Genomic DNA, 12,773 nt, shown 5'->3' on the forward strand with positions numbered 1-12,773 from the left:
CATTTGTACAAGTTTTAATATATTTCTGAGGATATTCTCAGAAATAGGTATATCAAGACAAGAATACATTGCCAGTACAGCAACTTTCATGCTATAAAGCCTGAATAAATGTGGTTTTGCTGCTGCTCTTCCTCAGGCACTTCGCAGCAGTCATCAGGGTCTGAATGAGACTTTCGGTACCACCATCAACTCTACATGGACCAAAGAGTTATTACAGTCCAACACTGATCTGGTGTCAATACATTCACAGATAATGACAGCCTGAGCCTGTTAGATAGTCAAGCATAATTTATTTGTATAGCACTTTTTCACAATACACTTTGTTTCAAAGCAGCTTTACAGAAAATTATGTTAATTAATGTTTATAATATCGTAATATCCTAATGTCATTCAGCAGATTAGAGCTGAGTGATAAAATAGTCTCAGCTCTAATCTATCAAGCAATTGAGATATACAGTATATATATATTATAACATGATTAACTGATTTACTTTACAGGGTATATTCTGACAGTTTAGAGAAACAAAAATAGACAAAAATTGGTGCGAAAGACCATATTCTTGCTTTTTATATGCTTTGATTTGTCCAGTAAATAATTTCCTTTCTTTCCGGTGACAGATCCATGAGGATTTCATGTCTTTGGAACAGCAGACGTCAAATTTTGTGATCCACTTGAGAGGCCTGAATGCTTCTGAGAAGGTAAAGACAAGATTATCTGTGGATCAGTCACAAACGTCTCTTCCCACTGTCCCGGTGTGTGTTGCTGCTCCAGCAGCACAATTACATTCTGAGCCAGAAAGTGATCCAGAGTCCCTATGCTCTGTGGGATGAGGAGGAGGAGGTGATCCCCGTAGTTTTGATAAAAGTTGGATGTTTTTTTTTTTACAGGACATTTTTAATGCCTAGTATTTAATGTGACAGTCTGTTGAGCAGGTGTAACAACATAGTTTATGCACTTTATGCACAGTTTTAATATATATTACAATAAAAATAAATATTGGAGTCTCTATAGTGCCTATACTGTGACTTTCTATATGTGAAATGTGTAAATAAGACCCCATTTGCATAATAAAATAGTATTAATAATGTTACATTATAGTATTGATCATTTTCATTAACATTAAAATTTGTAATATATAATAGAATTATAGAAAAGTTAAATGTCGGAAGATTTTAGTCTATTTGAAAGAAGTCTCTTAAGCTCACCAACGCTGCATTTATTTTTTTAAAGCTGTAAAAACAGTAATATTGTGAAATATTACTATTTAAAATAATTTTTTACAATTTTTTCATTGTTATTTAATTTCTTCTTCAGCATCATTACTCCAGTGTCACGTGATCCTTTAGAAATCATTCTAATATGCTGATTTGGTGTTCAAGAAACATTTCTTATTGAAGTTTTTGTTGATCGCTTTGGCTGATTTTTGATGAAAAACATGTAATCACATGTTCAGTTGACTAAGTACAAGAAAAATTACAAATTTTCACCACACCTAATCAGTGTGTCATCAAAGAAATACCTTTCATATGAAGCACTGTACTTGTCTTTCACAATGCAATGCTCACAATTCTTTTGATATCCTTCTCTTCTGATTTGAGTAAATACATTTGAGCAACACTTAATCCAACTGCTCTTAATGGTTAATCACTGAACCGTCTGGTAAACCTATACATTTTAAATTGGTTTGTTAGCTACGCAATATATGGATTTCGAGAACTACACAAATAAAATGTGTGTTTCTACAAACATCTAAATTACATGTAACCACACATGATGAATACTCATTTTTGCTAATTGATTTTACATAGTGGTAATCACAATTGGTCACTATATATAAAAGTGGGGATGTAAACACTGGAAGTTTCTTTCAACATGGAGCAAGATAGACAGCAAGGAATAGGAAGAGTTCGTGGACAAGGGATCCATCAGAGAGGTGGGCATGGGGCCCGTCAAAGGGTTTGTCATCAGAGAGAGGGAGGCAGAACTGTTTTCTCTAATGAAGTCCGTGCCATCATCACTGATCATGTGGTGAACCGAGGCCTTACTATGACAGAGGATGCCAGATTAGTTGATTCAAATCTAAAAAGATCAACTGTAAATTCTGTCATCCGAACTTTTCGCCAAGAAAGTGTGGAGGATATACAGTATACTATGCTTTACCATTACATTTACAGTTAATTGTAATGCATGTAAATTCATCAAACATGTTACAGTATTCTTACAGTATGATCTTTACTTTACTTTGTCAATACAGTATACTCTGTTCTATGCTTAGAATTGACAGAAAACCCCATAGTGGTGGCCGTGTGCTGACCGCCCAGCAGGAGTGGGCAGTGCTGGAAATGGTGAGAACTAGGAATGATATACGGCTGTCAGAAATAAATCAGGCAATTGAGGAGGATAATGACACCTTTGCCAATGTGGCATCCATCAGCCTACCAACAATAGGTCACCTTTTGAAGAGGCACCAGGTATCAATGAAGCACATTTACCTGGTGCCTTTTGAGAGAAACAATGACTGCGTAAAACAACTGAGGGCTGAGTATGTTCAGGTACAGCACTATATATTGTATTACTGATTCTATTTGAGGCATCGCCTACTTCATGTGTATATTGGAACAACACTGTAAAAAGAATTAACAGAAATATATTTTTTAGCAGGTGATGGTGCTTGATGCTGATGTGAACCATCACAAGTACATATTTGTTGATGTAGTGGGCTTTAACGTGGCCAAAATTCATCGCCGTTGACGGAACAACATCATCGGCCAACGGGCCACTGTCCAAGTGCCTGGACAACGTGGAGGAAACATCTCCTTGTGCGCAGCTATCTCTGAAGATGGTGTCATAGTTCGTAGGCCATTACTTGGCTCCTATAACGCTGCACATCTCATTGAGTTTCTCTATGAAATTTTGCCAGCCTGTCATGGTGAAGGGGTCACCTATGTAACTGTGTGGGACAATGTCAGGTTCCACCATGCAGAGGTTGTTCAAGCATGGTTTCAAGCCCACCCCTGATTCATGAGCCTCTACCTGCCTCCATATTCTTCTTTCCTCAACCCTACTGAGGAATTTTTCTCAGCATGGAGGTGGAAGGTCTGTGATCGCCAACCCCTTGAGCGCGCCACCCTCCTTCAGGCCATGGATGAGGCATGTGATGACATCAGTGTAGATCAACGTCAAGCATGGATTCATGCCAAAAGGTTTTTTTCAAGGTGCATGAACAATGATGATATTCATTGTGATGTGGACGAGAATCTATGGCCAAATGATCAAGACAGGCTTGATCCAAATTAATGTAATATGTGTGCACTAAACATTATGGGTATTTTTTTTATTTAGTTAATTTATTTTATTTACAGTAAATGTGTACATTTCATTATTGAAAGTAAACCTATGTTACAATTATATATCTGAAATATAAAAACAAATTTGCCAAATGATTGGAGAGGATGTCTTCATTAATCCTTCACTTGATTACACATAAGATAGATATTATGGAAATTACAGATTCTGTAAAAGTTGGGTAATGTGAGTGTATTGCCTAAATTGTGAAAACTGTAATCTGTCTTTTACAGTACAGTAGCATACTAATTTCAGCACTAAGGCCAATTTGAAACACGTATCTTGTATTGTTTGCTATTAAATGAACTGATTGTTAAAAGCACTAAACTGAAAGAAGATCATAATCTTGTGTTTGAAACAGTGATTATGTGGACTGAAAATATGTGCAACTGAATAAAAGCATTACATCAGGTTTTGAAAGAATGACAAGCTGTGTTACAAGTGTGATCAGTCTGGATTTTTGTAAAAAGAGTTTTGAAAAAGTGCACCTTACTTGTGAAATTAGTCTAAAAGCGATCAACAAATCTTCAAAAAAAAACCTTCAAAAGAAAAGCATTTATTTTCTGTTTAAATAGAAAATTATACGTCTTTACTGTCATTTTTGATTAATTTAATGCATATGTGCTTGATAAAAATATAAATTTCTTTACAAAAAATAAATAAATAAAAAGAGACAGACAGACAGACAGACAGACAGACAGACAGACAGACAGACAGATAGACAGATAGACAGATAGACAGATAGATAGATAGATAGATAGATAGATAGATAGAACTTACTGACCCTAAGCTTTCAGGTTTAGTATTTATGTAGTCAATAGTCATCCAGCTCCTCTGCTTGAATACTGGAAGTCTTGTTGTATTGTAACTATGAGTGAGTAACTGTGTAAATAAGAACTTTTTCAGAATCTGAGCATGAAACGGACAATTAACTGAAACAGTAAATGTTTAAATACGGCCACAACACAATATTGTCTATGACTGTCTATGCTGCTCATGCTGTTTGTGAGCACAAGAGGGCACAATCCAGTCAAAAATAACCGGCTCCTTCACGACTGCTGGATCCCAGCACGATGCACTACAACGGGTGCACTTTGTGGTGATAATCATCGAGGTAAAGGACTGGAGCATAATATCACACTACAGAAAAACAACTTAAGCAGCTCTAGACTTGTATTCTTTGGCACAATTGTACAACTGAAAATGCAGAGAGAAATAATTGCGAAGGACGTTTTAAGTACTAATTTTAGCCAAATAGCATTTACACTTTTAGCATTCTGGTTTCAACCTGAAATTGAACAGTATTGAATATGGACTAATACAATAATTAAGTTACACATTTAGGGTGGACAGTATGCAAACGTCTTAGAAGACCAAAAGTCATTCCTCACTCTGTTCTTCATATAGGCCTATTTATATTTTAGCCAGATACAGATTTTACAGTCATTTCCCCCCCTTCTATCTGCTCATAGCGGTGAGGGCCAAACTTTTCCACCAAATCAGATTTATAGTGGGAAAAATCTTCTCAGTTGCTGTGAAGAGAGTGTTCTTATGAGAGCAAATGTGCTCCTTCATTCTCTACTAGCTGTTGTGGATTTAGTAGGAATTTTCATTTGATTTAAATCTGTGTGATGTACTGTACTCTGACAGGACCTGAGGGTCTGTATGTTTTTAAAATGTCATTTTGGAGTCTACTTTTCTCTTAAATTCACTGAATGATAGTAAACTTTCTGCTTTGGCATAAGGTTGTGATTTCTCTTAAATTCACTGTAAATATAGAACATATTAGTATTATATTAAAGTATTGTGGGTTTTTTAGTGTTTGTTTTTAGCATGTTGTTGCCAGTGTGTTTTGGCTGGTTGCAGTGTGTTTTGGTCCCTGGTTGCATGTTTTTATATATATATATATATATAGATATATATAATATATATATATATATATATATATATATTTTATGACCCAGCAGGCAACAATTGGTCACTTTTTTTTGTCATTCATTCAAAATGCTGCATGGTTTTATGTATCATTCATGTCTGTAGCACAAACAAATTACACTACTGTGCTAAAGTTTCAGGGCAGCAAGATTTGTGTAGCACAGCAAGCATGCATTAAAAGTGACAGCAAAGACTTGTTCCAGAATTGACTTGTTACAGCACACCACTAATAATATAAATCTGTCATTTGAAACAGTTCCACACGTAAATATGAGTTCATGTAAATACACATTAACGTTAATGGTAAGCGTGGCCTTTGCTATAAGCATACTCTTTAATACTTGACTGTTCATCATTTAGCTATACGTCCCTTTTCAAGGTTCAAGGTCTTAAATTGGTTAGATAGTCGGTTTTGGTCTTTTAAATATTCGGCATGATATACTGGATTTTATGGTCAGGCTAGAAACGTCATTGGCAGAAACCCTTTTATTATTAAAAAAGTGAGCTGCCCTAAGGATTTGCTCTGAACCAGCAAACACTTTTAATCCTGTACAATAACCGTCAATCCACTCCGACTGGAGAATGTCTGTTCAGAAGTCAGTGATGGATGTTAATGCACTGATCAACTGCTGATCTTATTATGTGACAGTCCAGCATGTGTGAAAAGTTGACAGAACATAAACCATGTTGCTTTTATGGGACTGGATCTCGAACAGAGGATGAGGTCAAGTATATTTATGCGCTGTATGCTGAGATACGCAGAACGAGTCCAGCTGACAGTGTGTCTTAAGAATGTTGAACAGAATGCCAGAAAAACAGCCTGTAACATCTCAGCGCTGGAACCTCAAAACCACAGCTTAACTGGTGACAAATATGTCCAAATGGTGTGTGAACTGGCTGTGTGTGTGATTGTATGTGTTTCAGTGGCTGCATTGGCTCGGTGCCTAATTCATCTTGTTTTGTGGCCTCTGCACCTGTTGGTCTTTCTGTGGCTGCGGCTCTAATTGAAAAGGGTGGGCTGTACCCAGGGGACCGCTAGGAGGAATGGAATGTGCGTTTAGCGCTCCGGGATAGGAGTTGTCACAACACTTTACATGCACACACACACTGTGAAGAAAGAAAGCAGGAGAGGGGGAGTGTATGAGAAGTGTGAAGATAGAGATCATTTGTGCAAAGCAACGCCTGAACAAAAGCGTTTCATCCCTCCACACCGCACGACCTTTCACTCATTTATTATTAAACTAGAGAAACAATGCAAATAAAAACGGCTTAATTTATTCTGCTCAGATGCCAGATGTAAATACAGTCTAATTTGACACAATGGGACTGTTAGAAAGCCAAGGAGGCCGATAGCACTGGAATCTCTGTCATGTACCAGGCTGGAAGAGGAGAATTCCCCTGATAATGTCAGGCCTGCCATAGCTGACGGGTGAGATCAGACCTTTGGAAAGACGACTGTGATCGAAACGTGCTGGCGGACACTTACCATAGCTGAGTAGATGCAGCTTGTGTGCATACATCGTTTTGTCTATCAATTTATGCAATTCATACATGCAATAACTTCAATATACCTCTACTACACCGCTTCCATGATGAACTTGTTTTTCATTTCAGAATTAAATATATATTTTCCTTTTATCTTGGACATGAGTGGTGCTTAAACTCACCTCAGTGATCCTAGGATGTTGTTTTAGAGCACTTAGGTTGCCATGGTGTTCTGGATGGTTGCTAAGGTGTTCTGGATGGTTGCTAGGGTGTTTTGTGTGGTTACAGGTCCCCAGTCCCTAACAGGTCTGTTCTAGTGTTTTTGGGATTGTATTTTTGGTAGTATTTTTGTCTAAGAAAACAACACTAAAGGGGCTGTTTTAATTCAGATTTTTAACTGTGTTTTGAGCAAATATAAGTCCTTGTTCTTTGATGGCACTTTGAGATATGGACCAATCCGATGGAGTGTCTGCTGCTTAGATAAATGAGAAACTCTGAGGAAAAGTAAAATCATTCATTTTGATGATAGAGTGCTCTGTGAGATCTACTCAAGGACGAGATCTTGAATAGTTTTCCAAATGTTTGGTACACCGTATGCCCATATGCTCACAGCTTAGTCTTGTGTTAGATGCCATTTGATTTTGAGCAGAATAATTTGGCTGTTTGTAAAAGAATCATGTTGGAGTCTAGTTTTATTGAGATCATAAAAGACAAGAGCCTCCTGCCAAATGATAAGTTATTACTGGTAAACTATTAAGAAGCAGATGTGTTATTTTAATACATGTGTTGGACAGGCTAAAAGTCTTATCACTTGTTGCAAAGGATTCTGGGATATAGGGGAAAGACAGCACAATATAGGCTGCTGCAGATGGATATGCAGCACAGTTCTATATGCAAATGACTCAACATCATCATCATCCAAAAAAAAAAGCAATAGAGCATTGATAGGAAGGAGATCCACAGCAATAAAGTAAAACCACAGACTGCAACACACTATAAAATCCCATCTGAACATGTTAAAAGCTATAGACACCAGGAGAAACAAACAACTTGATTAATACACTAGCTATAGCAGATACATACAGACAATACACACACACACACACACACAGAGAGAGAGAGAGAGAGAGAGAGAGAGAGAGAGAGAGAGAAATCCTGATTTGGAAGAAACCTGAAGACAAACCTAAACGTAAAACTAGCCACAAGTTATTAAAGCAAAAGTCATGCCTTTATTAGTATTTTATATCAAATATATTTTTTGTATATATTTTGTATTGTAATTAAACTGGGCAATACATACATATTCATGTGAAAGGTATGCAGCAGATATGTTGTGTAATACATATTTGTATATAAAATCGATTGAAACATTGAGACAAAGCATTATATCTATCTAGACAGATAGGCCTAGATAATGATCAAATTTGCATATGAAATTAAAAGATTTAAATTCATAAAATACGTTTAATACAGATTTTATTTCATATGGTGAGCAACATGTTTTTCTTTACTACTTAAATTGTGAATCGTTTAACAATTGTTCAATCTGGGTCTTTTAGGTATGATATAGTTTACTCTTGTCATTGAATGATACTGGGATTCATTATGACTGATTTAAAATCACGGGTCGGATTCACGAAAATCATCTTCAGAAATAAGTTAAAAAATGTCCTAAGATGAATTCCAAGAAGTTTGTAAGAAGTTTGTAAGAAATGCAATTTCTGAAAAAAAAAAAAAATTCATGAGAAGAAAATGACATGCATTATTGAATCAGTGGTGGTTCTTGCTGAAGACTCGATGATAAACTTAATGAAAAACACTTCGTAATAATCATAAGCGCGCCCGATTTTCCAAAAATTCGCCGTTTTTGAATAAAGAGCCGTTCACAAGTTGGAGTGTGCGCGTGCACAAGTCTATTAATAGTCCTACTATATTTAGTGGGACTTTATGTTGCGTTATGTTGAAATAAACTAGGAATTTCTTTTTTTTTTTTTTTTTTTACAAAAAAATTACATTTTCTCAAATTTTGTCTTAAAAAAACAGAAGAACACTGGTAAGATGAATTTGTGGAAATACAAAATATTCATAACTTTTTTTTCTTCTTATGTCAGAAGGAAACATGGCAGTTAAGAAGAATTTTTCGTGAATCCGGCCCCAGCTGCGTGAAAAAAAAAAAGAAGAAGAAGAAAAAGCCGAGCGGGTTATTGTGACATCACAGGAAGAATTCGTAGAACTTTCAAGGCCATGAAATTCTGATGCATTTTGTGGGTTTAGTAGCAGTGGTGAGTGAAACTGATCAGTCATCTTCAGTGATTTTGAAGACAATGTATAAGCGAACTTCTCGAGTTCATCCGTTGACGGAGAGTCAGGGGTGCGATCTCAGCACCCCCCCAAAACCCAGCAGCAGCAGCACAGAGGAACAACATCCTCACGAGACCACTGCTGATGCTGCTGAGGGAAACGCCCAGGAGTGTAGGGTGATGGAGAAAGTGAAGAAGAAAAAGAAGTGGTGGAGGTTGACTTCTTTCTTTGGAGCTGTGAAGAAACATCTGAAGGGCAGCTCGAACCCAGTTCAGGGTGAAGCAGAGCTGCAGCAAGAGCAGAGTGAGGGAGTGAAGCCTCAGAACGAATGTGAAGCCAGATGCAGTGATGGTAAATTAAATGATCACCTCATAAGAATATGTTGCACAGTTTACTAAAGCTCTGTACGTTACATCAAAAAGTCATCATTTATACCTAGATATCCAATTCTAGTAAATTAATCTAGAGGATAGATTATAATAGCTTTCTTATATAGTCTTCAATAGCCTTTTCCTAACTTTTTAATGTTTCCTCAATATAGATGTTAATTCAGGGGAATTAAAAAAAAAAAAAAATAGGGTAATTTTAATTAAAAAATAAAGAAACTTGAAGACTGATTAAGGGCAAGATCCAGGATATGTTTAAAAATACTTTTATCTTTTAACAGACGACAGCGTCAGCCACAGCCAGGTGTGTGATCAGCTCTGTGAAGGTGGATTTGACGCTGAGGTGAGACATTTGGAGGATGACCCTGAAGTAAGTAAAAGATGAATGAAAACTTGCCTAGCTAGCAAATAAATTTTGCCCTGTCTTATCTTCATCATTTGGTTACATCATTCTATTGTTAGCAAGGCCTCTCAGTGTATCTTTTTGTCCTGGTTGGATTTAAATTAAATTAAACTTTACAAAATGTAACAGATTTCATGACAGGAATGATGAGGCCTCTACACGTGAGTTAACTTGTTCATTTTCTTGATCAGGTGTCTGTGATACATCTTAACAAGACTGATGAAGACGTGGAAGGTTTAAACATTGTAAGTAGGATGCACTTCTCCTCTGTTCAGACAGTTATTTCAATCACAGACAGTTATTTCTTTCAGTAGAGTAACTTGTCCAAGATTGGACCAAATCCTCATTTGGAAAACAACTTTCATCTTACCATCAAAAAACTGTCTCTCTTTTAGCTTGGATATCCACACCGTCTTCCAGAGCAGAAGGCCCTCAACATCCTGGCAAACAGAGGCCCGGATAGCCATGGATGCGATCTCAGCACCCCCCCAAAACCCAGCACCAACACAGAGGAACAACATCCTCACGAGACCACTGTTGATGCTGCTGAGGGAAACGGCCAGGAGAGTAAGGTGAAGGAGAAAGGGAAGAAGAAAAAGAAGTGGTGGAGGGTGGCCTCTTTCTTCAGAGCTCTTATAAAACATCGTAAGAGCAGCTCGAACCCAGTTCAGGGTGAAGAAGAGCTGAAGCAAGAGCAGCAAGAGCAGCAGAGAGAGAAAGTGAAGAATCAGAAAGAACGGAAAGCCAGATGCAGTGATGGTAAATGACATGACCATGACCAGTCATCATTCATACCTAGACATCTGTTACTAGGACATTAATTCATTAATGAATTGACTAATTGATTATTAGGGGACCTGTCCTCTAGAATGATTTTAAAGGAATTATTTTTTTTAAATCATTCTAGTTTTAAAGGATAGATTATGAAAGCTTTTAAGCATCTTGTGTGGTCTCTTATTGGTATAATTTGGTCTCATTTTTAAAGTTTCCTCGATGAATTGATAAAATGTGTTAAATCGGGAATTTCGGGAAATCAGGAAAAAATCCACATCAACACATATAAATCAACTTGAAAATAGATTAAGGTCATGTTCAGATCTTTCATCCGGGAAATATAAAAACAAAAAGTTTTTATAATTTTATATGCACATAGTTTAGAGGTGACAAATAACATAGATATGTATATAAAATAAAACTGAATAATAACTGATGTTTAAAACTGCAGTTGTTTTATCTCTTAACAGACTTCATTTTCAGCCACTACCAGCTGGGGGATCTGCTAGGAAAAGGTGGATTCGGTGCTGTGTATGAGGCCAGACGTTTGGAGGATGAGCTTAAAGTAAGTAAAAACTTATCTAGCTCATCTTTATACTTTTGTGATGTGATTTAAATTCAATTAAACTTTACAAAACTCGTCTGTTTAGATTTAATGACAGGAATGATGTTGCCTCTTCACAAGTTAATTGTTGTTTGTTTTCTTGATCAGGTGGCGGTCAAATATGTCGATAAGACCAAAGACTACAGGGAAGGTTTATACATTGTAAGTAAGATGCACTCTCTATGTTCTCCTCTCACTAACTAGCAGGGAAACTGGACTTAGTCCTTATTTGGAAAACAACATCTATCTTCCCATCATAATAACTGTCTTTCTTTTAGCCTGGGTATCGGCAGCTTCTTCCAATGGAGATCGCCCTCACAATCCTGGCAAATAAAGGCCCCAGAGTGCCAGAGATCATCCAGCTCCTGGACTGGAAGGACTACGATGACCATTTCGTCATAATTCTCGAATGTCCCTCTCCTTGCGAGACTTTGGAAGACTTTGTGGGGCGTCAGGGTGGAAGTCTCAATGAGAGCTTAGCACGGCAAGTCATGAGGCAGACGGCTCAGGCTGCGAACGTGTGCTGCCAGCGCGACGTGTTCCACCGTGACATTAAACTGAGCAACCTTCTCATCAACAACGAGACACTTGAAGTCAAATTAATTGACTTTGGGTGTGGGGACATTCTGAGGACAACTGTCTACATGTCATACTGTGGTATGTACTGTATCTCAAAGCTGCAGTTTGGCACTGTAACTCTAGTGACGATTACATTATGACTTGGAGCTGTGAAGCACCTCGATAAGCACTCGCAGTAGAATTACGACACTTGTGAATCGAACTTGCACATTGAATAAAATCTTTTTCTTCCAGGCACAGCAAAATACTCCCCTCCTGAGTTTTACATAACAGGAAAGTACCATGGCAAGCCTGCGACGGTTTGGTCACTGGGGGTTCTGTTATTCAGAATAGTGGCCGGATATTTTCCAGGTTACTTAGATCTGCACATGCTCAAACTGCACCTATGGTCCAAAACTGGCCTGTCAAAACGTAAGAGTTCTGTCATCATTTTAAACATACAAAACAGGGACAAGTGGCTTTATGAAAGATGGCCGTTAGAAATTGCATGAAGTTTTCTTGATTTCTGATGCCTGAACTCTTACAGCTAATATATGATCAGTAAGTTAAAGCAGGTGTTAAGTTTAAGGAAATAATCAGATGTGCCGCTTGTCTTTCTGCACAGAATGCTGCAGATTGATCCACGCTCTCCTGCAAGTAAAGCCGAAGAAGCGAATTGAACTGGAGGAAATCCTTTCCCACAAGTGGTTTACGGTACTAAACCTAAGATCACCTTAAAATAATTTGACATATTTTAAATTCGAAGTTTTCTTGCTTTGCTTTTATTATTAGATTTAATAAGTTGTATGTTGTACCTTATAAACTTTCCTTTATAGTGTATTTACACATGTAATAATACTGTATTTATTTCTGTTTTGTTTCAGGTCACCACATAAGACCACCTCAGAAGTTGGTGTCTCTTTAGCTCTCCACTATCAGCGCCCCCCAATGGTTCCTGCAATAGTTGCACCGGTATCAGAG

The 12,773-nt window shown here is 37.3% G+C and overlaps 1 protein-coding gene and 1 long non-coding RNA gene across 2 annotated transcripts; both read left to right on the forward strand.

The window, feature by feature from the left end:
• The first annotated feature begins 9,263 nt into the window (after nt 1-9,263).
• Nucleotides 9,264-10,515, forward strand: LOC109110748. The gene is made up of 4 exons (XR_006162443.1): nt 9,264-9,418; nt 9,735-9,823; nt 10,048-10,101; nt 10,252-10,515. It is a non-coding gene; the product is annotated as an uncharacterized LOC109110748 (long non-coding RNA).
• Nucleotides 10,516-10,779: 264 nt separating this feature from the next.
• Nucleotides 10,780-12,773, forward strand: LOC109110598 (serine/threonine-protein kinase pim-1-like). The gene is made up of 7 exons (XM_042774713.1): nt 10,780-10,816; nt 11,101-11,195; nt 11,343-11,396; nt 11,513-11,891; nt 12,048-12,224; nt 12,418-12,506; nt 12,677-12,773. The coding sequence occupies exons 1-7, from the start codon at nt 10,780-10,782 to the stop codon at nt 12,686-12,688; spliced, it is 843 nt and encodes a 280-aa protein (XP_042630647.1). The 3' UTR covers nt 12,689-12,773.

Source organism: Cyprinus carpio, chromosome A18 (genome assembly GCF_018340385.1).
Source record: "Cyprinus carpio isolate SPL01 chromosome A18, ASM1834038v1, whole genome shotgun sequence".
NCBI lineage: Eukaryota > Metazoa > Chordata > Actinopteri > Cypriniformes > Cyprinidae > Cyprinus > Cyprinus carpio.

Excerpts from the sequence above, each read along its gene's own strand:
- LOC109110598 (XM_042774713.1), top strand. The coding sequence starts at position 10,780 with ATGAAAGCTTTTAAGCATCTTGTGTGGTCTCTTATTG. Across the intron at positions 11,397-11,512 it reads ACAGGGAAGGTTTATACATT|CCTGGGTATCGGCAGCTTCT; the intron begins GTAAGTAAGATG and ends TCTTTCTTTTAG. Across the intron at positions 12,225-12,417 it reads CAAAACTGGCCTGTCAAAAC|AATGCTGCAGATTGATCCAC; the intron begins GTAAGAGTTCTG and ends CTTTCTGCACAG.